General features: G+C 47.6%; 6 protein-coding genes across 7 annotated transcripts; 3 read left to right on the top strand and 3 right to left on the bottom strand.

The window, feature by feature from the left end:
* Positions 1 to 375: 375 nt before the first annotated feature.
* Positions 376 to 2,165, bottom strand: si:ch211-76l23.4 (uncharacterized). Its single transcript, XM_058048618.1, has 4 exons — positions 2,016 to 2,165; positions 1,701 to 1,836; positions 1,324 to 1,453; positions 376 to 916 (listed from the first exon to the last, which is right to left on the bottom strand). The coding sequence occupies exons 2-4, from the start codon at positions 1,831 to 1,833 to the stop codon at positions 685 to 687; spliced, it is 495 nt and encodes a 164-aa protein (XP_057904601.1). The 5' UTR covers positions 1,834 to 1,836; positions 2,016 to 2,165; the 3' UTR covers positions 376 to 684.
* A 327-nt stretch (positions 2,166 to 2,492) lies between these two features.
* ift70 (intraflagellar transport 70) lies at positions 2,493 to 7,506 on the top strand. The gene is made up of 19 exons (XM_058048447.1): positions 2,493 to 2,675; positions 2,940 to 3,005; positions 3,071 to 3,280; positions 3,351 to 3,407; positions 3,478 to 3,613; positions 3,717 to 3,821; positions 3,889 to 4,017; positions 4,136 to 4,185; positions 4,396 to 4,548; positions 4,617 to 4,682; positions 4,758 to 4,811; positions 4,884 to 4,949; positions 5,162 to 5,238; positions 5,380 to 5,587; positions 6,095 to 6,166; positions 6,241 to 6,344; positions 6,417 to 6,495; positions 6,591 to 6,720; positions 6,828 to 7,506. Exons 1-19 carry the CDS (start codon positions 2,628 to 2,630, stop codon positions 6,962 to 6,964), a joined length of 1,947 nt encoding a protein of 648 aa, XP_057904430.1. The 5' UTR covers positions 2,493 to 2,627; the 3' UTR covers positions 6,965 to 7,506.
* Positions 6,977 to 9,657, bottom strand: c15h16orf89 (chromosome 15 C16orf89 homolog). Its single transcript, XM_058048568.1, has 8 exons — positions 9,311 to 9,657; positions 8,824 to 8,976; positions 8,607 to 8,757; positions 8,405 to 8,522; positions 8,174 to 8,336; positions 7,990 to 8,094; positions 7,827 to 7,916; positions 6,977 to 7,712 (listed from the first exon to the last, which is right to left on the bottom strand). The coding sequence occupies exons 1-8, from the start codon at positions 9,486 to 9,488 to the stop codon at positions 7,609 to 7,611; spliced, it is 1,062 nt and encodes a 353-aa protein (XP_057904551.1). The 5' UTR covers positions 9,489 to 9,657; the 3' UTR covers positions 6,977 to 7,608.
* On the top strand, positions 7,668 to 12,679 carry alg1 (ALG1 chitobiosyldiphosphodolichol beta-mannosyltransferase). Its single transcript, XM_058048510.1, has 14 exons — positions 7,668 to 8,738; positions 8,855 to 10,241; positions 10,395 to 10,472; positions 10,544 to 10,647; positions 10,715 to 10,863; positions 10,931 to 11,020; positions 11,096 to 11,209; positions 11,545 to 11,660; positions 11,731 to 11,769; positions 11,830 to 11,889; positions 11,950 to 12,060; positions 12,138 to 12,252; positions 12,341 to 12,416; positions 12,477 to 12,679. The coding sequence occupies exons 2-14, from the start codon at positions 9,959 to 9,961 to the stop codon at positions 12,606 to 12,608; spliced, it is 1,467 nt and encodes a 488-aa protein (XP_057904493.1). The 5' UTR covers positions 7,668 to 8,738; positions 8,855 to 9,958; the 3' UTR covers positions 12,609 to 12,679.
* eef2kmt (eukaryotic elongation factor 2 lysine methyltransferase) lies at positions 12,618 to 14,605 on the bottom strand. Its single transcript, XM_058048575.1, has 8 exons — positions 14,447 to 14,605; positions 14,084 to 14,146; positions 13,939 to 14,019; positions 13,777 to 13,878; positions 13,564 to 13,697; positions 13,253 to 13,500; positions 12,882 to 13,031; positions 12,618 to 12,778 (listed from the first exon to the last, which is right to left on the bottom strand). The coding sequence occupies exons 1-8, from the start codon at positions 14,552 to 14,554 to the stop codon at positions 12,672 to 12,674; spliced, it is 993 nt and encodes a 330-aa protein (XP_057904558.1). The 5' UTR covers positions 14,555 to 14,605; the 3' UTR covers positions 12,618 to 12,671.
* Positions 14,606 to 15,517: 912 nt separating this feature from the next.
* Positions 15,518 to 22,431, top strand: pigq (phosphatidylinositol glycan anchor biosynthesis, class Q). Of its 2 annotated transcripts, none has more exons than XM_058048483.1 (14): positions 15,518 to 15,621; positions 16,086 to 16,282; positions 16,364 to 16,550; positions 16,637 to 16,797; positions 17,433 to 17,629; positions 17,701 to 17,832; positions 17,894 to 18,014; positions 18,103 to 18,229; positions 18,314 to 18,467; positions 19,064 to 19,175; positions 20,907 to 20,987; positions 21,080 to 21,194; positions 21,276 to 21,337; positions 21,529 to 22,431. In XM_058048483.1, the coding sequence occupies exons 2-14, from the start codon at positions 16,124 to 16,126 to the stop codon at positions 21,694 to 21,696; spliced, it is 1,776 nt and encodes a 591-aa protein (XP_057904466.1). In that variant the 5' UTR covers positions 15,518 to 15,621; positions 16,086 to 16,123; the 3' UTR covers positions 21,697 to 22,431. The 2 variants fall into 2 exon arrangements, with proteins under 2 accessions (XP_057904466.1, XP_057904465.1); XM_058048482.1 differs by having other exon boundaries at positions 16,634 to 16,797.
* The last annotated feature ends 930 nt before the right edge of the window (positions 22,432 to 23,361 follow it).

Raw genomic sequence — 23,361 nt, 5'->3', positions numbered from 1 at the left:
TCTTGGGGTCTTTTCTGGGCGGACGCTTTATGCTGTGGGCCTTCGTCAAAGTCTTCCCACAATATGGGAAGCATACGATTGTCCGAAGTGTTCGGCTAAAATGAAGAATTAAGGTTTCAGGGACAACTGAGGACTCTTGTCATTCACTACGTTTCCATGGAGACAACATTGCAGTTAAGGTTGAGCCGTGTTTGCATCTTTAAGCAATAAGAATATTTCTTATACGTACATAAGCTGCAATATATGATCTCAATAGCTGCAAAATGACATTGATACGGAATTTCTCAATTGTCTGCAAGGTTCAGCATTTGTATTCCGCTAACGTGCTAACGTGCTAATGTGCATGGAAACGTGCTAGGAAAGAAGAGCCAGGAGTTGATGCAGAAAGTGACTTTATTGGTTAATTGGAGCGTGTGTGCGGCGCAGCAGGAAACAAATGCAGAGCGGAAGCAAGCTCGTCCAAACAATCCGACTTGGACGAGCTTCAGCATGTTCAGCTGAGCTCAACAGCAAACGGGAACAAATCAAATCCCTCAAAGTGTGTCGACTTTTTGCTGTGATAAAACGTTTTCCAGAAGGGATGAGCTGGAGTAGACGCCCTCCTTGCTTTTTACTCGATAGATTTACCCTCTCCTGACTTATCAGGACACGACCCACAGAGGAAGTACGATGTAGCACGTGAGCTTAGGAGCTGGTCGCGGCGGCGGTGGTCTTCTTCCTCACCACCCTCCTTCCCGCCGGTCTGGGCGCCGGAGCCAGGACCGGGGCTTGGTTGGCTCCGGCGGCCCTGCTGGCCTTCACCTCATCCATGAAGGTCTCCATGGCGGTAAACTTCTCGGTCAGGTCTCCCAGATGAGCCTTGAGGGCGTTGAACTCCTTGTAGAGGTCGTCCAAAGCCTCGGACAGCGGCTGGATCCTGTAAACAAAAAAGTCATGAGCAGGACATTCAAGTGCTTCCAGATGTCTTCTCGTACTGTATGTTCTAAGAGGCGAAGGCGAGACAAAACCAAAATAAGCTGGAGAAACGAGGTGATGTTATTTTAACAGCTGGACCATCAGAATGTTCTCGCCCTCCGAGCTGTGGCAGGAAGCAGGAAACACCAGACTTCCCCTTGGAACACGCTTTATTTCATAACTGCACATTTCTATTTTCAACTCCAAATTGCAGTTCCCGCCCCCTTGGGGATGCACCCGACCAGCTCCGGATTTATTTTCATCCCGGGGGAACGGCCACATTCCTGCGGGGATTTTTGGCCGGTTGTGTTTGTTGCTGATTTGGCCGGGCGCCTCCAGTGTAAACCGTTGAAAGCATGCGGCGGTTACCTGGCGTAGTCGGGCAGCAGGGACTGGTGGTCGTTCTGCAGGAGTCCTTTCATCTGGTTCAGGATGTCAAACCTCCAGTTGTCCAGGATTTGAGTCAGGTTGGCCACGCCTCTCATGTTCACCCTGTCGGCTGGGACGGCACAAGTGGACATTGAGAGCTACACTTCCGATTTGATCATTTAGCATCATGGGCTACGTTAGCATGAGCATAGAGACGGAAGGATATGCCGCCCGTGTTTCTCTGCAAGGCACCGGGGCTGACGCGATGACTTCCACTCAAACGTGAATACACAGTGTGTTACCAAAATTGACCTTTCACCTCTGCCTTCATTGACCTCTGACCCAGAGAAAACAGAGAGGGAAATCTGGGTGCTCACAGCCATCCCTGTAGTTCCACTCGTCCGTGTTTGCCGCCGCCGCCGCCGCCGTTTGGGTGCGTCGCCTCTGAGCCGTCACGGTTACCGTGGCAACAGCAAGTAACACCAGCACCATGCTCACCTTTTGCTCCATGATCTGGGAGAAACGGGACGTCAGCCATCTTTCTGACCAATAAAGTTGCGTTCAAGTGAAAATCAACCAAACCAACCAGTCAACCAGCTCCCATAAAAGTGAAACAAACAAGTACACAAACTCACAGCATGCAAAAAGACAAAAGTCACCAAAGAGATCAAACTACAATCATGGATGACGACCTGTTTCTGTTGTCCGCTTCTCAGCACTTGTGACTCCAAGCAGCTAAGCGCTCAGCAAATGAAAGCCAGAACACACCCTGCTTCTGCTTCTGCCTCTGCTGATGTGAAAAACACTGTGGTGGAGTTTTGGACCCGCCGGGGTGAGTCCAATGTGGGTTGGGTTAGAGCGAGGCTCCAGCACCTTGTTTAGTTTAAATGCTTTTCTTGGATGTTCTTTTTAAAGTGACATCATGGGTGGATTTTGTGCTTAAACTACGCCTATATTTAACACAAAACATGCTTTATACGTTTTGGTTTGTATGGCAGAATTTCACAAATTCGGCCAAACTTAAGTTGTGACTTTATTCCAAATGAAAACCTACTTTAATGGAAGGTTTAACAACAGTTTGACTCAAATGGTGAAAGTACAAATCTAATTTAGCAGTATCGTAAAATGCGATTGGCTGACGCACACGTCAGTCAAAGCTCTTACTTCCGGTCATAGGTTGCTAAGTAACAAAAGCGCGCTTGCTGCGAAGACAGCACAGCAGCTATCAAGAGTCGCCGGTATTTTTGGCTGAAGTGACTCAATGTTGGTTCGTTTAGATTAGTGAAAACTCTACGTTTGGAATCATGATGACGATAAAAGACGGCGAGTACACGGCAACCATCTACAAACTGGTAAGAATAGGAAGTACTGTGGCGGGAGTCGTCTGCTGCTGTTAGCATAGCTAGCTTAGCTTAGTAGCAATGTATTCGCAGGCAGCGACTCGGTAGTTAAAACTACTGAAACCGAAAATAGTGCGTTTTTCTTCTTTACGGTATGACTTTTGTCAGGTACTTTTAAGTCAGGTTATCTTACGGAGCAAGTGACACAATCAGTATGTTGATGGGAGTCAATAAGGAGCAAATAATGTTGGTAATGAATTTTGTGTTGTCTTGCAGATAAAGGACAGTCAGTATGTTGAGGCCATCCACATATTAAACAGCCAACTTCAGAAGCACACAAGAGTAAGTGTGGCTAAATGCTCCTGTTGTGATAAATAGTATTTTCTGAGTTCTTTCATGTCTTTCAGTCCAGAGCTGCACTGTCTCTGCTGGGCTTCTGCTACTATCACATCCAGGACTTCAGCAGCGCCGCAGAGTGCTATGAGCAGCTCACCCAGCTGCATCCAGAAGTGGAGGAGTACAAGGTGTACTACGCCCAGAGCCTCTACAAAGCGGGCTCATATGTGGAGGCCACCAAGGCCTCCTTTGCACTGGACACGGCCACCAGTCACATTAAGGTTCATTGGCTTCTTGCCTCACACAACTTCTCAAAAGTGTTCATTTCTTGCTAGTCTTCTTCCTCCACAGATGATCAAGCTTCAGGCCTCCATCAAATATTTTGAGGAGAATTACTCCGCTGCCAAGGTGCGGTTGTCGAGATGTTTCCTGTGTGCGTAGCACTGTTCATGTAACGAGCATCGCTCCATGTGTGCAGTCTCTGGTGGAGCAGCTGCCCCAGGAGGACCCGGACTACGTCTACAACATGGGCTGCCTGCTCTACCAGGACGCCAAGTACGAGGACGCCTGCAAGAAATTCACGTCAGCCATGCAGCTGCTGGGATACGTGCCCGGTAATCAAACACTCACACCGGAGCCGCTGTTTTGACCCGTGTCCTTATCTGCTGTGTCATTTACAGTTGTTATTTTTGACTCCTTTTCTTTATTTTCTGTCAGCGCTGTCTTACAACATCGCGCTGTGCTACTACAGAATGAGCAACTATGCCCAGGCCCTCAAGTACATTGGCGAGATCATCGAGCGAGGCATCAGGGAACATCCAGGTAACACGCTGATGTTGTCCAAGCTCCGGGCCCGCGCGATAACGATGACCTTCTTCCACCGTGTCAGAGCTGAGCGTAGGTCTGACGACCGAGGGCATCGACGTGCGCAGTGTGGGCAACACGCTGGTTTTGCATCAGACGGCGCTCATTGAAGCCTTCAACCTCAAAGCCGCCATCGAATACCAGCTGAAGAACCGTAAGAGCTCCAGTCGATGTAGTCTACACGCTTTGACTGACAGATGGAGAACCTCTATCTATTATTAATATTGCTGTGTAAATAAACGATGCATTGACTACCGAATGTTCATTTGCAGTGAAAGGAGCTCAGGAGGCTTTGACGGACATGCCGCCACGATCAGAGGAGGTAACCGCTGTTGTGTGCATGCTTGTGGCGTGTCTCTGCTGTCACTGTCCTTTATTCTGTTTGTTGTGGAGGTGCACTACTATTGCCCTCTAGTGGCATGTATTACAGACTGCATGCTGCCAATGCAGGTTTCCTCTTTATTATTTATTGTAGACATACTTACAGAATTCGGACAATTACACATAACGACATTCAAGTGCAATATTGCAGGAGTTGGACACGGTGACCCTCCACAATCAGGCTCTACTCAACATGGACTCCAAGCCGTCGCAAGGTTTTGAGAAGTTGGCCTTCCTGCTGCAGCAGCCGTCCTTCCCTCCTGTCACTTTTGGAAACTTGCTGCTGCTCTACTGCAAACATGAGGTGAGCTAAGAGTCAAAGGCATCGAAATGTTAGCCGACATCTTCTCACTCGGGTTCTCCTCTTCGCAGTACTTTGATCTGGCAGCCGACGTCCTGGCAGAAAATGCCCACCTCACCTACAAATTGCTGTCTCCGGTAAGAGCGACCTTTAGTAAACATAATGCATCCGACACCGTGTGTGTAATGGCTATTTTTGTTTTTTTTTTGTAGTACGAATATGAGTTCCTTGATGCCTTTTTGACCTGCCAGACGGCACCGGAGGAGGTACGTTAACACCCCGCAGGTGTATGTTGATTGACATGACAGCAGTAACAATCACATGTGTGTTTGTGACAGGCATTCAGGAAGTTTGATGACATGATCGGCAAAATGACGGAGAAGTTACGCAAGCTGGCCAAGCAGGTTGTCTGCATGCTTTCCATCTCTTTCCATTCTCTACTTTTAGGAGCTTTTTGTCCTCGCTATGCATTACAGGACTGCAATCTATTTGACGTGATCACATGATTGTCCAATGTGCATAACTGTCCATGATGCTTTAGCAAAATGTGAACAAATAACATGAATATGAGCAAGGTGACTCATTGTTTGACGTGCCGTCTCCTGAATGCTTTCAGCTGCAAGAGGCCAAGGCAGTTCGAGATGACGAAGGACAGAAGAAAGCTCTGCACGAGTACGACACCATGCAGGAGAAGTGAGAACACACACACGGCACGAACTGGGATGAACGTGCAGGGGAACATCACGCTTGTCTCCTAAACACATAAATAAAAGTCCTTCTTGCGAGAAGGCCGCGCACCTCCGCCCATCCTGACGTTCCTGCTCCTCTGCCAAGGTACATCGTGGTTCTGATGGCTCAGGCCAAGATTTACTGGAACCGGGAGAACTTCCAGATGGTGGAGAAGATTTTCCACAAGTCGATGGAGGTGTGCAACGAGGACGACACGTGGAAGCTGAACGTGGCCCACGTGCTCTTCATGCAGAACAAGTACAAGGAGGCCATCAGCTTCTACGAGCCCATCGTCAAGAAGCACTACAACAACGTGAGTGACGAGTGTGTAATGTGGGCGGAGCCAAATGCAGCGTGGGGTCAGCTGACAGGTTACCTTTGTGTACAGGTGGAGCAGTGTAGCGTTCAGGAGTGTCCGTGCACGTGCAAACCTTCGGTAAAAGTAGACCATGCAGCTGTGCAGTGTCTTTGTGTTTTTTTTATTTTACTGTTTGCAGTGTGGCTTTTGTGTCTTCAAAAGAATCCTGCTCTCGGGGCGTTGCACAGGCATAAGAATTGATTATGAAGAGGGGTGCACCATCATTATCTAACATTAAAAATAGCTCTGATAACCGATCATTGAACAAAACACTCAAAAGAGGCAAGATTGCACTGTGCGAGCGAGCAAATCAAGCGCTCCTTGTTCCTCTTGCCTGTGGTGTTAACGTTTTGAGCACACAGAAAAGTCGGCCTTGGACGAAGTTGAGGAAGAATGTCTCAAAGGTTTTGTGAATCCTGCAACGGAATCTAACGAACCGTGACAACGTGTGTGTTGATGTAGATCTTGAACGTGAGCGCCGTGGTCCTGGCCAACCTGTGCGTGTCCTACATCATGACCAGCCAGAATGAAGAGGTACTCCCATGCAGGACCGTTGGACTTGAATGAGACGGCTGTTGTGTCACCTTCACGTCCTCGTGCTCCTCCAGGCTGAGGAGCTGATGAGGAAGATTGAGAAGGAGGAGGAGCAGATCTCCTACGACGACCCAGACAAGAAAGTCTTCCACCTCTGCATCGTCAACCTGGTCATCGGGTGAGTAGCAGGCTGTCGAACCCGCAGGGGGGGGGAAACGTCTCAGATATTAATTTATATTCTTGTCTTCAGTACTTTGTACTGCGCTAAGGGCCACTATGATTTTGGCATCTCTCGTGTCATCAAGAGCCTGGAGCCTTACAACAAGAAGGTTGGCACTTTTTGTCACGCACCCTATGGTTGAACTGCTTCCAGGAGCAGTAGGCCACACCCCTTTCGCAGCCTAATCGTTGTTGTTGTGCGCAGCTGGGGACAGACACGTGGTTCTACGCCAAGCGCTGCTTCCTGTCTCTGCTGGAGAACATGTCCAAACACATCATCACGCTGAAGGGTGTGGTGGTGCAGGAGTGCATTCAGTTCCTGGAGAACTGCGAAGGTGAGTCTCTCGCTGGTCTTCCCTCTCCATCAACAAGCTCATTAGCAGGACTCACAAATGAATCCAGATGTTTGCAGTTCTTCATTGCGCCCTTGTCTCCGGGTCAGAGTTCGGGAAGGAAGTCCCTGCCATCATCGAGCAGCCTCTGGAGGAGTCACGTGTTCAAATGGGGAAGAACACCGTCACCTACGAAGCCCGGCTCCTCAAAGCCCTCTTCCACAAGGTCACCAGCTGGAATGAGTGACGTCACGAAGGTCCACCACCAGGATTTAAACGGCAGAGACACTCTGGCTCACACACACACACACACACACTAATGTTTCCCATACATTTATTGACTTGTGATGGACAGCCATATAGTGAGCCATATATGGCATCACAAATGTTTTTTAATCCTACCACAAATGTGTGATAACGTCGCACACAGTTTTTCCTGATGGACCCCCCCCACCACACACACACACACCACAGATACATAGCAGTCCTGTATGAAACACTGCACACACACGTCCATGTGTTTATTTTGGATGTGGTGTTTTTCCATACATTCATGGTCATGACACAAAAGGCTTCGTACTTCATACGTATGTGCATTATACTTGGAATATAAAACAGGCAGCTTATATTGGTACTTAAAGTTATTTTATATCACTTATGTTGTGTTGGTTTGTTAGCAGGATGGCACAATAACAACTTCTTCTCTACTCTGCTTTGTGGAGGACTCCATGAAGAGCCGCTTAAGGACCAAAAAGGGGAATAGTATCAATGAAGGTGTACCATTCAGTCCTCGCTCTGCGCTCTACCGGGTAACGGGGGGGGAAGTTTCCATTTTGGGCCACAGACACCAATCTTGGACTCATGCCCACCATGACTGGGGGGGTTGGGGGATCACGAGAGGGGCCTCTTGGTTATGTCCTGCTCCGCCAGGTAGTAGTTTAAATATCCTCCCAGCGCGCCAACCGCCACAGCCGTCATGTGACTGGAGCAGCCATCTGCAGGAAAAACAGGATTTTCAAAATAAAACTGTCAAAAGCAGTTTGGTGTGATTGAAAAGTAGACTTTGTCCAGTCATGCCTCTTCTCTATGTGGCATGTGTCCAAACCCACCGGAAAGTATCTTCTCTCTCCTCTTCACGCGGCGGTGAGGCTGCAGCTGCTCCAGCAGCTCGTCTCCGATCATCTGCGAGATGATGCTCCCTGAGGACAACATCCACAAACAGCTTCAGCTGAAAGCCGACGCGGCAACAAGGAACCCGTGAGGCTGACTCACTGTCACGGCCAAAGCAGCCCAGCTCGTCGTCTTGCAGGCGGAGGATGTGCTGCAGCCAGTCAGGTTTGTAGAAGTCGGAGAAGCCGGCCAGACCACAGATGAGGACTGTGAACATGCGGGAGGAGCTCAGAGAGCCGCAGTGATGTTTGATGACCGATGATGGGACTCCACTGAGCACACTCACTGTTCTCGATGAAGATGTCAGCCGTCTGCTCTGTCAGCCCCTCCCTGATGATGTCCTGGTTGGTCTTCATCATGTTGGAGCAGAAGATCTTCTGGTAGCTGCGTTCCGTCATGTTGGTCCGGGATGCTCGCATGTCGCCTTTCAGCAGGTTGGAGCAGCCTTTCTGGGAGCAACACACCAAAAACACACATTGGCCCCTGAAGGTTCCTCTCATGCTCCTCGTGGACTCACCATCTTCCCAATCATGAAGTAGAGCAGCTGATGAGACAGCGAGTAGTGAGGGCAGCCGAAACGAGTCATGGTGTCCCGACAGGGTTTGGTGACGATGCACGGTGTCCCCTTCAGTTTCCTGCTCACACAAACAGGTCACTTAGTCTCCATCATGCATGGGAGCCCTGCCCCCGGGGGCCCCGCCCCGTCCTTCTGTTCCTACCAGGTGCCCAGCAGCAGCGTCAGACACTTGTCGCTGAGCTGCTCGTCATAACACTCGCTGGTGGTGGCCGAGGGGTACACCAGGCTGGGGTCTGTGGTGCTCCACTCCTGAGGAACCTGCCAGAACCTCCAGGTGAGGAGAGGTTCAAACTCTGCAAAAAGTGTCTTTTCATTTTTTGTCCCCATTCATCTTAACGCTTTTGGCTCTGGAGTCTCACCTTGGTAATATTTGGGATCATTCTGCTCCAGGGCGGCGATGGCGTCGTCAAAACTTCGGTCCAGACGTTTGACCAGCTCCACGGAGGCCGTCCTCTGAGCCCAGCTGACCGGGTCCGAGTGAGGCCATGTCCTAACTGCCTCCTTCAATTCAGCTGGAGGGCAGGGACGCACAAACAAACACAAAGAGCAGGACTGTCCAAGTATTACGATACAGAAATATTGAAGTGTTTGCTACTACTACACAGGGAACTAAATAGCTAGTCAACAAGAGTTGTGGTTGTTCACCAAATGCCAATTTCTGGACATATTTCAAGGTAACGTGATAATTACTTTTTCTGTTAACTACTTACATCTATGAAGAAGCAATTCCATGACTAATTAAATGATTTTTTAAAAGCAATGTATCAATAGTATGCTGTGTTCTAGTCAATGCCGTGACATTGCAGCCTGCAGGAGGACACTGCGCCACAACCAGCCCTCACCCACCCTGCAGCATGAGGAAGCCCACCACGCCGTCCAGGTTGATGTGCTCATGCTGGCGCTCCAGGAACGCCGCGCCCTTGGAGAGGCTGCCCAGCACGTCATCGATCACCTCCGCCAGCGAGCAGCCCGCGGCGGCCAACAGCGCCAGCACGGCGGCCAGCTGCAGCCTCGACGTCCGCATGTTGTGAGCCGAGAGCTCCGGTGACGTTCTTCTTGGAGGGAGGGGAGTGGAAGGGGCTGGAACGAAAAGCAGACGTCAAGAAGAAGAAATATATTTACTCACTTGGGGAATCAACGTCATAACGTAAACATTAGTATACAATGTAAAATGCAAAAGTTAATATATCAAATTGATACTGTACTATTAACGTCTTAAACGTGCATTCTCTTTAAGTTTCGCCAGAGGGCGACAAAAACAGCGAGAGCTATGGTTTATTTACTCAACTCCGGTAAACCGTGTTGCTACCAGGTTTTTGTGTCCAGATTGTAGACTTTAGTTATTTAGACTTGAAGTTATTTAACTTAACTCGAGTGTCGTGCGGGTTTGAATACAAATCTTGCGTTTGGAACTCGACAGGAACCTACGCGGTCTCTTTAAAACTTTATGCACTCCTCTTCCGTGTTGCCGGTCGTCGCCAATCCCAAACAAACATGGCGACGCCCGTCCACCGCGTCGCTCTCCCTGCTGCTTTGGCGCTCATTCCGTTGGTCCTTGCGGTGTTTTATGGCGCCGGTTGGGATGTTCGGTGGCTCCTGGTGTCTGCGGCGGTTGTCAGCCTTCCGGCGGTGCTCTGGCTGCGGCGGAGGGATGGTGGATTCGAGCGGCGTGTTTGCGTGCTGGTGCTGGGGGACATCGGTCGCAGTCCTCGCATGCAGTATCACTCTCTGTCCCTCAGCAAACATGGATATGACGTGACTCTTGTCGGCTTTTTAGGTAATAGTCCATTTAGTCAAGGTTTTATTGGGGTTATTGTCCACTGTGCGAATATAAAACACTTTGTAAATAGTTCCTGAATCTGTAGTATCTGAAGTTTGGTCACACTTTGTCATGTTAATCCGGTTAATCAAGTCATCTTTTTTTCTGCAGACAGCAAACCCCATGGAGATGTGCTGAAAGATGAGAGAATTCATATCGTCCCAGTGGCGGAGGTGAAAGGATTCAGAGGTACCATGCTTGTATTCTTGTCATTGGTATTTCAGTAGTGTTGACATGGTGTCCTTGGTCTTCCCTCCCAGGGGGACCACAAATCCTGACCTACGTGTCCAAAGTCTTGGTCCAGTTTGTGCAGCTTCTCGTCGTGCTGCTGAGAATGAAGCCTCATGCTCACATCCTAATGCAGGTCGGTGGCACGCAAGAGCTCATCACGGGTCATTTCGGCGAGGCCAACCTCTCACTCCGTTTCCCAGAATCCTCCCGGGTTGCCCGGCATAGCGGCGACCTGGCTGGTGTGCGTGCTGCGAGGCAGCCGCTTCGTCATCGACTGGCACAACTACGGCTACACCATCATGGCCCTCAGCCTCGGACACAAGCACCCGCTGGTGCGCCTGGCAAGCTGGTCAGTCGTCTTTTTGGCATAACGGTCCTGTTATCGCGTAGAAAGTCGTTATTTGTTCTTCCTGCAGGTACGAACACGTCTTCGGACCGCTGGCGACTCACAACCTGTGCGTGACCAACGCCATGAAGGACGACCTGCACCAAAACTGGGGCATCAAGTAGGGATTAGTTTGCACCAGCAGTTCATCTTCATGTGCTGCATCACTGCTCCATTCTTTCATTGACCATCACAGGGCCACCACGCTCTACGACAGACCGGCCGCCATCTTTCGAGAGACTCCGCTGAAGACGCAGCATGAGCTTTTTCTGAGGCTTTCACACACACTTCCTGTCTTCCGGCACAGCAGGCGAGTGACACTTCTGGGGAAAAGAAATGTAACATTGAAAAAATTGCCCTGTTGCGAGTGCTGTATTGTGACCATCGGGGGGGGGGCTCGACTCATGGGAGCTGGAGAAGGTCCAGAGAAGGCTGGAGTACGGCCACAGTCTAACATCACCCTTCATGCAGATTTCCACAGCGCTGTGCCAGTTTGACCTAACTTCATAGCTACTGGGTTAGCTAATAGATGTGATGTGGTCACTATCCAAGGTGCTGATCTGCTTTCAATTTGTGTTTTGTTTATGTTTACTAACAATATTTCATCTTTTGATTACTGGAGCCTCCGTGTTTTATGTCCTGCAGTGAGGATGAGGATGATGGCAAGGCGACAGTCTTCTCCGCGCGGGACCCTGCCAAGGACACTGTGACCTTGAGGCCGGGCCGACCCGCCCTCCTGGTGAGCAGCACCAGCTGGACAGGTGAGTCTTTTGTGTGTTGACACGCCCACTTTCCACCAGTTTGTCATCACACGTTGGTTTCTCTCCACAGAGGATGAAGACTTCTCCATCCTCCTGCAGGCTCTCCAAGGTAACCTAACCGGTCTTAAGTCATCTTATCTCAGCTGACGTCCGCTTTTCTCCTACACAGAATATGAAGCTTCGATTCAAGGAGGGGCGACTTTGCCGGAGCTCGTCTGCGTCATCACAGGTAAACATCCTGACTGATGTTCCATCTTGGTCTCATGGTGACTTCTCCTTCTCCGTGAAGGCAAAGGTCCTCAGAAGGAACACTACATCAAGATGATTGACTCCATGAGTTTGAAGCATGTGAAGATCTGCACGCCGTGGCTGGAGGCAGAAGACTATCCTGTGCTGTTAGGTGAGATGACTGGGGGGGGGGCGACCCTGCACCGTATTTGCGCTGTGCAAAACTAGCATCTTTTTCTCGTCCTGCAGGTTCGGCTGACTTGGGTGTTTGTCTCCACAAGTCGTCCAGCGGTCTGGACCTGCCCATGAAGGTGGTGGACATGTTTGGCTGCTGCCTGCCAGTCTGCGCCGTCCACTTCAAGTGGTGAGCGGCACTTCCGCTTTGGCGTACATGCGATGCCATTGTGGTCCAAGACCTTCACGGTTCATTTCAAAAACCTGTGTCCCACCAGCTTGCATGAGCTGGTGAAACATGACGAGAACGGATTGATCTTCAGAGACGCTCATCAGCTGGCCCAGCAGCTCAACGTGAGTTTTTGAACAAGGCACTAATTCATTTGTAGACGAGAACCTCACGTTTGTTTTCAGTCTCTTCTCTCAGAGTTTCCCAGCAGCGAAGGCAAACTCGGCCGCTTCAGGAGGAACCTCCGTGCCAGCAGAGGGCAGCGCTGGGATGACAACTGGCACCAGAACGCCCTTCCGCTGATTTCTTCTTCTTGACTGGACTGATTCTTAGCTCATTATGAACATTCCATCAAACTTTATTTGTAAATAAAAGCACTTTTATTGTCGCAGGTACAATTTAATCAGCTCTAATTCTGACGCTGGCTCGTACTCAAACACGTGACTGACAGCTTCACCGATCACACGATGGCCGATCCCTGCGTCACCTGTCAAACACGGACAAGTTCAAACCCCGCCTCCTGTACGCTACTGACCAATCACTGTGACGCATGGAAAAGCCCAGCATCACCGAGACGAGTCGTTTCTTACCAAGCTGCTTTGTGAAGCCTTCGTACGTCTGCCGGTTCCTCACCGTGGAGCAGATGAAGACGTCAGGAAGGACACGCCCACACTTCCTCCTCAGGATTCTGGACAGCAGCTGGACCAGAACCGGTACGATGTCTGGATCGTACACCACGTCTTCGACATAAGAGGAATGCAGTCAACATGACACGCCCCTTTTACTGTAGTCCCCTCCCACCTCAGGCAGCACAGGCCTTGACAGAGTGAGACATCCTCTCAGACAACAAAAAAACGTCCTCCACCATCAAAACAAGCGCACCTTAGCAAACAAAGGACAACCCCGCCACAAGACACTCCCACCTGCCGTCACCTAATTTGCATATTCCACAACATCTGACCTGCAGCGATGACCACGTCTGCGTCGATGGCGTCCAAGTGCTCCTCCGTCACGTTCGACCAGTCCAGCTCCTCCACGCTGACCTCAGGCGGCGTCTCCTCCTGGAAGAGTCTGTTGAGCCGCACGTTGTCCTCCAGTCTCCGCAGGACGCTGCCGTGACCGTCGCTGAAGACGTACTTGGACGGGCCGCAGGAGCGACACACGGTGACGCCCGTGAAGCCCAGGCCGCTGCCCAGCTCCAGAACCTTCCTGCAGGGAAAAGGACGCTTCTGATGTGTCTGGTAGGTCCACTAACGGTGAACATGCTGGTACCTGCCAGCGAAGGTCTGCGGGTGGTCCAAGGCCCACTCGGCCAGGTAGAGGGCGGCGTCCCAGGTCACCAACCCGGTCGTCCCCTCTGAGATCAGCGCCCGGTTCTCCAACAAGCTGACGGTGCCGCCACACGGCTGCAGGACCAAGTCCACATGGTCTTTCTTCATGATGTCACCGAGTGTGTGTGTGTGTGTGTGTGTGTGTGTGTCCTACCAGTAAGAAAGTTCGGTATCCTTCGGCTCCTTCCTGGGCCGACAGCACCTCACCCAGGGCGTCGTAGAGCTGGTCCAGCGGCTCGCAGTCTGCAGCCTCCACCTGCAACGGTAAACAAAACGTTACCATCATGACGGGATGATAACATGGCAGACCACTCACCCGCCTGATCAGCTCGCCGAGAAAATACTTCCTGTATCGTGCTGATGGCGGGAACTTCTTGCAATGGGGGTGAAGGCAAGTCTGAAAAAAACATTAACACCAATCAATTGTGTTCCTCTGAGTCTTTATCAGGGTTCATATTTACCTGGTTGAGGACATCTAAGATTAACTGTGAGGATTTGCTGCTTTCCAGGTCCTTTTCTAACAACTGTAAAGGGAGAAACAGACATTTGATTATAAAATACAGTAAACATTTCTCCTACAAATTCCATAGCACTGATGCTGTGAATTATACTCCCGTATCAAACATGCACAACTACTAATACAGCTAATACACAAATGTAGATATTTGCTTGAATACTAACCTGCAACTGAATGGTGACTAAGTCCAATCAATTATATTCATTTATATAAAATAATAGCAATTACGCTAGATCAGCTTCTTTTACGAAGGAAATATTTCGAATATAAGACATTTTCGTAACAAACTATCTCGCTCAATACTCACATTCCAAGGAAATAAAGCCGGACGACTCGTCGAGAAAAAACACGATTGAAATTGTTTTAAAAAATCTGCTCGATTTTCTTTGCTCGGGGCTTTTCTGCTCGGCTTCATAGCTCACGTGTTTCGCCCTTAGCCCTCGCGAAAGTATCGCGAGAGTTGTGGCTAGTGTAGTTTGAGTGCGTGTTCTGCCTGTTTAAAGCATATTATAGCGCCCTTTTTTCTTGGGGTGTCACCGCAGAAAGAGATAAGTCATTTTACCGTTGGGTGACTCCTTAGGAAGGGAAAATACATTCACCGTGAGTAATATTATTATTATTATTATTGTTATTGTTCAGTATAATGCTGATTGTTTGTATCGCTATTATTATTGTAGCTGTTGTATCGTTGCACACTTGCTTATTTTCAAGTATTTATTTTGCATTTAATTCATCCTAATTATGGACTACTGGATGGAACAGTCATTGCAAATAAAGACATATATTAAAGTGTATTATTTTTCATGTGTGTGCATGATACAGATCAGTAAAAGTATTTAAAAAGTAACAAAGATAAATATATATATAAATATAAACCAGGGGTGTCCATTTTGATGTTTTTACTTCTTTTTAAGAAAGGCAAACAATATATATTGAAGGACAAAACTATGTCATCTTTGTGTTATGGGTGACACAGCGTAATTGTTAGTCCTATTAATATGAACATTTCCATTTGTTAGTTTCCATAGAAACGAGCAGCAGGCTTACATTGTTTTAAAAAATGCTAAAACTACCAAGCTATGGTAAGAAGTTGTATTTAAGTTAAGAAGTGTTTATTTTTGGTTTGTCATTTTTGTTTTAAGAATTGTTTAATTTTTATTTCTCGAAATCACACATGTTGTAGGTACAGCCGATAAAATATAAGCTGCTGGTCGCCACTGGTTATTTAGTATTAACTTTTTCATTATGCCTTGTTGTTTGTTTTATTTTATGTGTTTAATTGTTTTAGGAATGTGAAGTTTGACATTAATAAAGACAAGCTGCCACAGGGGCTGCATTTTAGACACCCCGGAGGTAAACGAACATCAATTGCGGTGACACTTCCGGTCGGAACATTTAATGTGTGCGACTGTCAACAAACAAAATGGCGGAATAGCGAAATGCACTACACGAATGGAAGGTGAAACTCTACGTCCCCAAAAGGTAAAACGTTGCGATTGTTGGCATTATATATCTACATTACGCGCTTTAGTGTTTTATTTGGGGGATGAAACTTTCCTTTTTAACATTTTGATGGACGAACTGTGGTACTTGGATACTTTAGTGATGTGTCAACATCGTCCTATTCAAACTATCATTAGGACGTCTCTTACTCTAGAAGTAAATAAAGCACAAAATATCCGATTAGTTTTTATTTTCATATAACTGCATCATTTTACATTAATAGATTATTTGTGCTAGCCTGCTAACTATTGGAGGTGACATCAATAAAAGTTGTGCCTCAGGCGCCCCAACCTTGATGAAGGACAAAAACAAGGGCAGTCGTGATGTTTGCACACAATCCTCTCAGTCCTGTCGTCTGTCTGCCGCCCATCTGTCCCTAAATCGCCCCTATAGATGTTACTTGTATGCGGGAGTGACTTTGTTTGTGTCTTGTTGCTCATCAGGTCTTCTGCAAGTCAGCGGCTGCGTGGCCTTAGAAGCCATGGTGCTCAAAATCTTCTTCCCGCAATGCTGCAACCGGGCGGCGAGCGGGCTGCTGGTGGGCCGCTGGATCTCGAGCGATGGCCACGACTCGGCTGTGGTGTTAGCGGTCATCCACTACCCGTTCATCCCCAGCCAGGTCAAACAGTACATCCAGCAGGTGTTGTATTTTATATGCACTTTGTCATTGACGCTCGCGGAGATGCTTTATACATTTTTGGTCTCCATGTTTCTGTCCCAGATGGAAGCCCGGAGCAAAGTGGAGCTGTGTGTGCTGGGCTCTTGGAGCTTGCCCAAAGACGGTCAGGAGGGCATGGAGAGCTTCCTGAGGGACCTGAGCACCATGTTCCCTCAGAAACCCTGGCTGCAGATCAGTCGGCAGATGGGAAAGACCGGCTTCACCTGCCAGCTCCTCAACCGCGACCCCAGTACGACGCAGTGCTCACTTATCTGTTTAAGTTTAAGTTTAGCCAACATGGTCCAGTCCAAGAGCATATATTTTTTTTATCAGCAGCTCAACAAAAGGCAACAAAGGAGGATGTGAAGAAAGACGACAAGGAGGAGAAGGTGATCTTTGTCCACTACGAACAGAGAAAGGTGATGCTGTCACAGCTTCATCCCATCCAGAATGGCGTCGTTGAACCACCAACGGAACCTCCGTCCGAGCTGAGACAAGTATAACCAAAATATTTCTACTCACACCAGTAAAAAAAACAGCATATGTAAGCAAATTTGACATATTATTGACCTAAATGAAGCATATAAATGTTGTAAATGAACTAAAATACAAATGTAGATATGTACTCAACACTGGCCACTAGTGGTCACTATTAACACGCACCACACTTGATCACCAATTACAGGCTTTTATTATTTTTTAGAATGATTTGTCTCACAACAGGCACAATAATAATAATAATAGCCATCATCATAATAATAACACAGTCTACTGTTGTGGCCGTACTCCAGCTAAAACTCACATGATGTCACTTCCTGTCCACACATTTGGAAGACATTAATTCAAACACACACACAAGCATGTGTCTTATTTATGGCCTAAATGTCTTATTCTGTCTGATTATGTCTACAATATTTTGTAGTATTGGTGAGTAAAAGTGACTATAGGGGTGTTATTTCATTTCTAGAGGGCTCTAATAATGACACGACCATATGTAGAAGGTTGTAAACACGTTATCTATGCTATAACTATGAAAATATTTATTATTAACGAGGGATGTTTGTGGCAACGGTGCGTTGCCAGTTGCTGATGAGGTTCAGCCCACACGATGATGGTGTTCCCCCCCACTCAGGTGTTCCACACGGTGGCCCACAGCCAGCCGCTCTTCTTCCTGGACAAGTACGACGATGGGCCGCTCAAGTCCACGCACTGGCAGACCCAAGGTCGCGAGGGCAGCATCATCGTGGAGCTGCTCAAGCAGGCGTCGGTGCCGGTCTGCGCGTTCCTCGGCTGGCTCCTCTCCGTGTGGACGTGGACGTGCAGCATGCGGTGAGAAGAGCACGAGCGAGCTGTGCTCCGGACGCGTTTCGGCTAACTTGCGCTCGCTTGTCCCGTTCCAGGATTTTCCGTCTCTACCCGCTGCGCTTCCTGTCCAGCAAGCTCTCCACCTGTGCCCAGCTCAGCAGCAGAACCAAACACCTGAGGACGCTCACCTCGCCCAAAGCAGCCGTCAATCACACGCAGTTTATGAGGTTTGCTCCCATTTGCTCAACCATTGATTATTATGATGATGATGATGTTTTGTATGTGTAGAAAAGCCCACATGTTTGTGTCCTTCCTGGTGGACGTGGCTCTGGGCATGTTGCTGGTGTCCTGGCTCTACCGAGACGACCACATTAGCATGTTAGCTAACATGCTGGTGCCGGCTGCCGATGTGAGGCTGACAATTGAACCACGACTGTAGTGAAATATGCTATTTGTTGTTCTTCTACTGATAGCACTGTGATGATGATGCTTCCTAGCGTGTTGCTAAGGAGCTGGAGGAGCTGCTGCAGTGGCTGATGGGAGCTCCAGCAGGGCTGAAAATGAACCGGGTCCTGGACCAGGTGCTGGGCCGCTTCTTCCTCTATCACATCCACCTGTGGATCAGTGAGTGGACGCCCCCCCTCCCCCTTGCAGCACAATGTACACGCCTGCCTCCAACACACATTCTGTACACGACGTTGCTTCCAGGTTACATCCACCTGATGTCCCCCTTCGTGGAGGCCATCTTGTGGTACGGAGGCCTGTCCGCCTGCCTGGGCCTGACCTTTGCCCTCTCCCTGCTCTCGGACATGGTGGCCCTGCTCACGTTCCACATCTACTGCTTCTACGTCTACGGAGCCAGGTGACATTTTCTCTTCTCTTGTACCATCCGTGTATGGGATCAAAATGAGAAAAATATCAATTTAAAATAATAAGGCATTTTGTGCATACAATTAGATTTAAACTAACTTTTGTTAGCACTGAAACGGTGCCAAGTAAAGCAGACACAACATGCTGTGCTGTTGATGAGCTGTGTTACATTACATGGCCCGCAGGGGGCAGGCTTTCCCAATTTTTTTATCTGTGTATTTTTATGCTAGTCTGTGGATTAAAGATGCCCAAAGACAGCATGACATCAATCAGCATAGGAAATGGAAAAGGCTTCATTAGAAGATGAGCGTTGCCGTCCTTTGAGTCCTGCTCGGTTCTGCTGGTGCCAAGAGGAATAACGAATGTTGAGCACTCCCTGTCCAATGTGGGAGGAGGCGGACTGAATTATGCATTCATACTAAAGATAGCGCCTTGGCCTGCGCTGCATAAGGAAATATTAGCCACGTTCTCTGTTGCGTATTCATCGAAGTCCATGTGAAGGCTCGGGTTGTTAACGTCGTGTTCATCCATGTCCAAGTCGAAAGCCGTCTTTGTAGATTGATGTCAATGTAGAAAATGTGATGACAGAATCTACTGCCTGAAGATCTACGGGCTGGCTTCTCTCTGGAGGCTCTTCAGGGGGAAGAAGTGGAACGTCCTGAGGCAGAGGGTGGACTCCTGCTCCTACGACGTGGACCAGGTGTGGACCCCACTGTGATAAGATATTAGAGCAGGGGTGGGCAAACTACGGCCCGGGGGCCACATCCGGCCCGCCAAGTGTTTGAATACGGCCCGCCCAATCTTTCCAAAGTATTTAATTTAAAGTCAACATCCAACCTGGCATCATGGCCTGAGCCAACCTTTTGATGGTTGTATCCATTTCGTTGTTTGACATGGTCTGTTGTTTACAAAGTGCTCCTGACTAAAAAAGAGACACAAGCACATAATAATAATAAAAATTAAAATAATAATAATTATATTATTATTATAACTATTATGATTATTATATTTATTATATTAATGCTAATTATTATATTAATTATATATAATAATATTGTTATATTTGCATATTTTACATAATAGTATAATAATTATTATTTTAATTTAATTTTAATTATTATAATATTTTATTATTTTTTAAATATTTAAATATAAATATAAAATAATAAATAATAATAGCAGATTGCATGACAATTTTACAGATACAATAATACCAGGTGGACTGTTACGTGTAAAATATATAGTCTGCCCCCCCCCCCCCCCCCCCCCCCCCCCCCGGAAATTTTGTTATATCAATGCGGCCCGCGAGTCAAAAAGTTTGCCCACCCCTGTATTAGAGCATATGAAACCTATTTGAAACCTTCTAAGTACGATTCTCAACATTGTTAGAGCCCTCTAGACATGAAATAACACCCCTTTAGTCACTTGCTACCTAATATAGTAGACATGAGAGACCATTAGCCATAATATATAACTTTCTATGAATACATTTTCTTGTCATATTATGTCTATTTTTCCATATATGGACTATTATTGTAACAGTATAACTACTGCCCAGTCTAATTTTCCACAAATTGTGTTTTTCCTTACATTATAATTTTTTTTTTTTTTTAGAAAATGCATGTTTTAGTCTGGCGGCACAGTGGTCTAGTGGTTAGCGCGCAGACCTCACAGCTAGGAGACCAGGGTTCAATCCCACCCTCGGCCATCTCTGTGTGGAGTTTGCATGTTCTCCCCGTGCATGCGTGGGTTTTCTCCGGGTACTCCGGTTTCCTCCCACATTCCAAAAACATGCTAGGTTAATTGGCCACTCCAAATTGTCCATAGGTATGAATGTGAGTGTGAATGGTTGTTTGTCTATATGTGCCCTGTGATTGGCTGGCGACCAGTCCAGGGTGTACCCCGCCTTACGCCCGAAGACAGCTGGGATAGGCTCCAGCACCCCCCGCGACCCTCGTGAGGAAAAAGCGGTAGAAAATGAATGAATGAATGTTTTAGTCTTTAACATTTAAACTGAATGCTATGTTTTCTTCCAAAATTATGACTCTACTTTGTTCTGCTCTTTTTTTTATATATTTTTACTGTTGATTTTTCATTTTTTTCCTCTGGTCATATTTTTAGAATGTGCCGAGGGACAATTAAAAAACAGCCATGGGCCATTAATGACCCTCGGGCTGCACTTTGGACACCCCCGAGTTGTATCTTTCGATATGCTTACATTTTTATGTTTAAAAATGCTTAATTTGAGTAAAAAAAAACAACCGGTTAAACCCCTGATAAGGCGGGTTGGTTGAGGGTAGGTTGAGCTACGACGCCATCTACTGTATGGAGTTGGAAGGACACGCTCCATTCACAGACAGTCCCATTATAATGTGTTAAGAGCGAGAGGGAACAGCGAGAACCGTAGACTAAGATGTTTGTGTCGCTGCAGCTGTTCATCGGGACGCTGCTGTTCACCATCCTGCTCTTCCTGCTGCCCACCACAGCACTCTACTACCTGGTCTTCACTCTGGTACCACACTCATCAGGATCTTCTTGGCTGTGTGTGTTTGGATCATTTATGGATGGCTTTAAAAAAAAAATATCTGTGTGTGTGTTGCACAGTTGCGTGTGGTCATAATGTTGTTCCAGGGCGTCATCCACCTCAGTGTGGATTTCATCAACTCCTTCCCACTCTTCGCCATGGGCCTCCGCGTGTGTCGGCCGTACCGACTGGCAGGTAGGCTGGCGTCCACACGCCTATTTCCATCGCACGTATCCATGTGATTTTCCCTGACCTTTCCTGCCCTCTGCTGGTCAGAGGGTGTCAGGTTCAGGGTGCTGAGTGACGAGCCAGGCACTGCGCTTCATCTGCTGATGGAGGTGAATTTTCACATTTTCTTCTTACCTTCTAGTTTGTTCCTTTTTTTGACAAGCATTAACGTCCATGAAATTCTGTGTTATTTGTGGTGCACCTGGCCTGCCAGAGAATAAGAACATGTAGCAGGAGGGATCAGTGTTACCCCCCACACCTCTGCTTTAGTCCCTATTTTTTTTGTCTCTGAATTCATCAGATCAACCCTCTGAAGAGCAGCACGGTGATCCAGACGTACCGCACGCCCACCTACAGCTGCTACCCCAAAGACTCGTGGGCGGCTCTGGTCAAGAAGCTCTTTGTCGGGGAGCTCATCTACCCCTGGACGCACAACAGCACCAAGGCTGATGCCACCAAGGCTGACTGAGCGGGCCTGATGGAGGGGCTGATGGAGGGCCTGGAGGCCGGCGGCCATGCGGGGAGAGAGAAGGAGAAAGGGAAGAGATGAATAAATAATGAAATGGAAACAGATGGACGACAGCAGAGAGGAAATGGACAAGAAAAGTGAAACCAGCACGATGAACGAACGCCACGGTCGATGACGACGAGGCAGAAGGGAATCAAATGTTGGTGTGACTTCACAATGGCTAAAATATCACCATGGCGGCTTTGGTGAAATGAAGTGTTTATGAATCTCGTACATGACGGCCATCTTGTACAAGCCTTTTACTAACTGTAGAATGATATTTATCTAGATATTTTCATACATAGAGTTCAGTTCTTCTATTAAGTTATTTAGCAGATGCCGCACTTGAAGAAATCAGTCAGATAACAACTCTTGAATCTCAAATTTGAGGTTCAAGCCTGGAGCTAGAGTTAGCCACCATGAGCTAATGTTGTTATTTGTGATTTTTTTAATCAAAGTCTTAACATTAATTTAGACCAAAACAACATTGAACAAGTGTTTTTTTAATAGTAACAATGATTTCTAAATGTTTGTGTTTTGTCATGCGCCTGATCATTTGAAGTGTTAATTATGAGCCAGTGTTAGTGTCAAAATGTTAGATTTAAACAAGAAAAAGATTGATTGGATACATTTTTATTGTTGATTTATGTGATCTCCATGATGGCCATTTGCCATGAAATAAAATCATGATATTGATGTCTACTGGTGTTTTGCCAAGTCAGTCATCCTGACTCAGGAATCTTTGAAAAATGTAGCATGTCTATTTTCAATCATTTGTGTAGTTACATTTGTCATAAAGACCCTTTTTCACCAAGTAAAGGATGAAACTGCTTGTTATTTTAAAACACCAAACTGATTAAATTCAGCAATTGAAACAGTTAAAGGGACAGTCATTGATCGATTAATTTGTATCACAGGAGGAAGGTTGTGTCTTTGTTTAGTGCGACAATTTGATCATCTTTGTTGTTCCACTCACCATCTGCGTGTTGTTGACAGCAGTGCTTGAGTGACAGCTTTCCACGACCAATAGTAATTTCTATATTTGCGGTGGTAAACACACCGACCAATGGCACAACTAAGAGGGCGGGGCATGACACGAGAGGGGCGGCAGCTGGGGGGAGAAGGCAGCAGTGATCTGTCAGGCGGCGGCAGAGGCTCCACTGTTGTCGGCTTCTCTTCCACCACCATGCCTCGGAGGAACGAAGAGATATGGACGTTGCGGACTGACACGGCGGATCACAAGCAGAGATTCGGACTGGATCTATAAACCCCGCGGCGTTTTTCCTCCACGACGATTCCTTGGATGTAACGGAGGGAAGTTCAAGTCACCATTGTCCCCGGGCGAGAGGACGACAAGGCGGCCTCGAATCGCGCAGAAGCCGCTGGAAGGTGAGCTCACCAGGTTAGCATTTAGCTAGCTAGCTTTTTTTAACAACATTGTGTGTGTGTGGTAGTAATTAAAATGCTGACGGCAGCGTGTAACCTGGAATAATGTGACCGGTGACGGTGTCTTTAAATACTTTTTCTGCGCCTCGGTGACGTTAGCAGCGGCCATCCGTGTAACGACAGCTGGCTGGTTAGCTTGTGGTGCTAGCTTGTCGTTTTTGAAAAGAGAGATTGTTTAGG

The sequence above is a fragment of the Doryrhamphus excisus genome, chromosome 15, assembly GCF_030265055.1.
Source record: "Doryrhamphus excisus isolate RoL2022-K1 chromosome 15, RoL_Dexc_1.0, whole genome shotgun sequence".
Taxonomy (NCBI): Eukaryota; Metazoa; Chordata; class Actinopteri; order Syngnathiformes; family Syngnathidae; genus Doryrhamphus; species Doryrhamphus excisus.
Note: the sequence above shows the minus strand (reverse complement) of the source record. Positions and strands in the feature narration are given on the sequence as shown.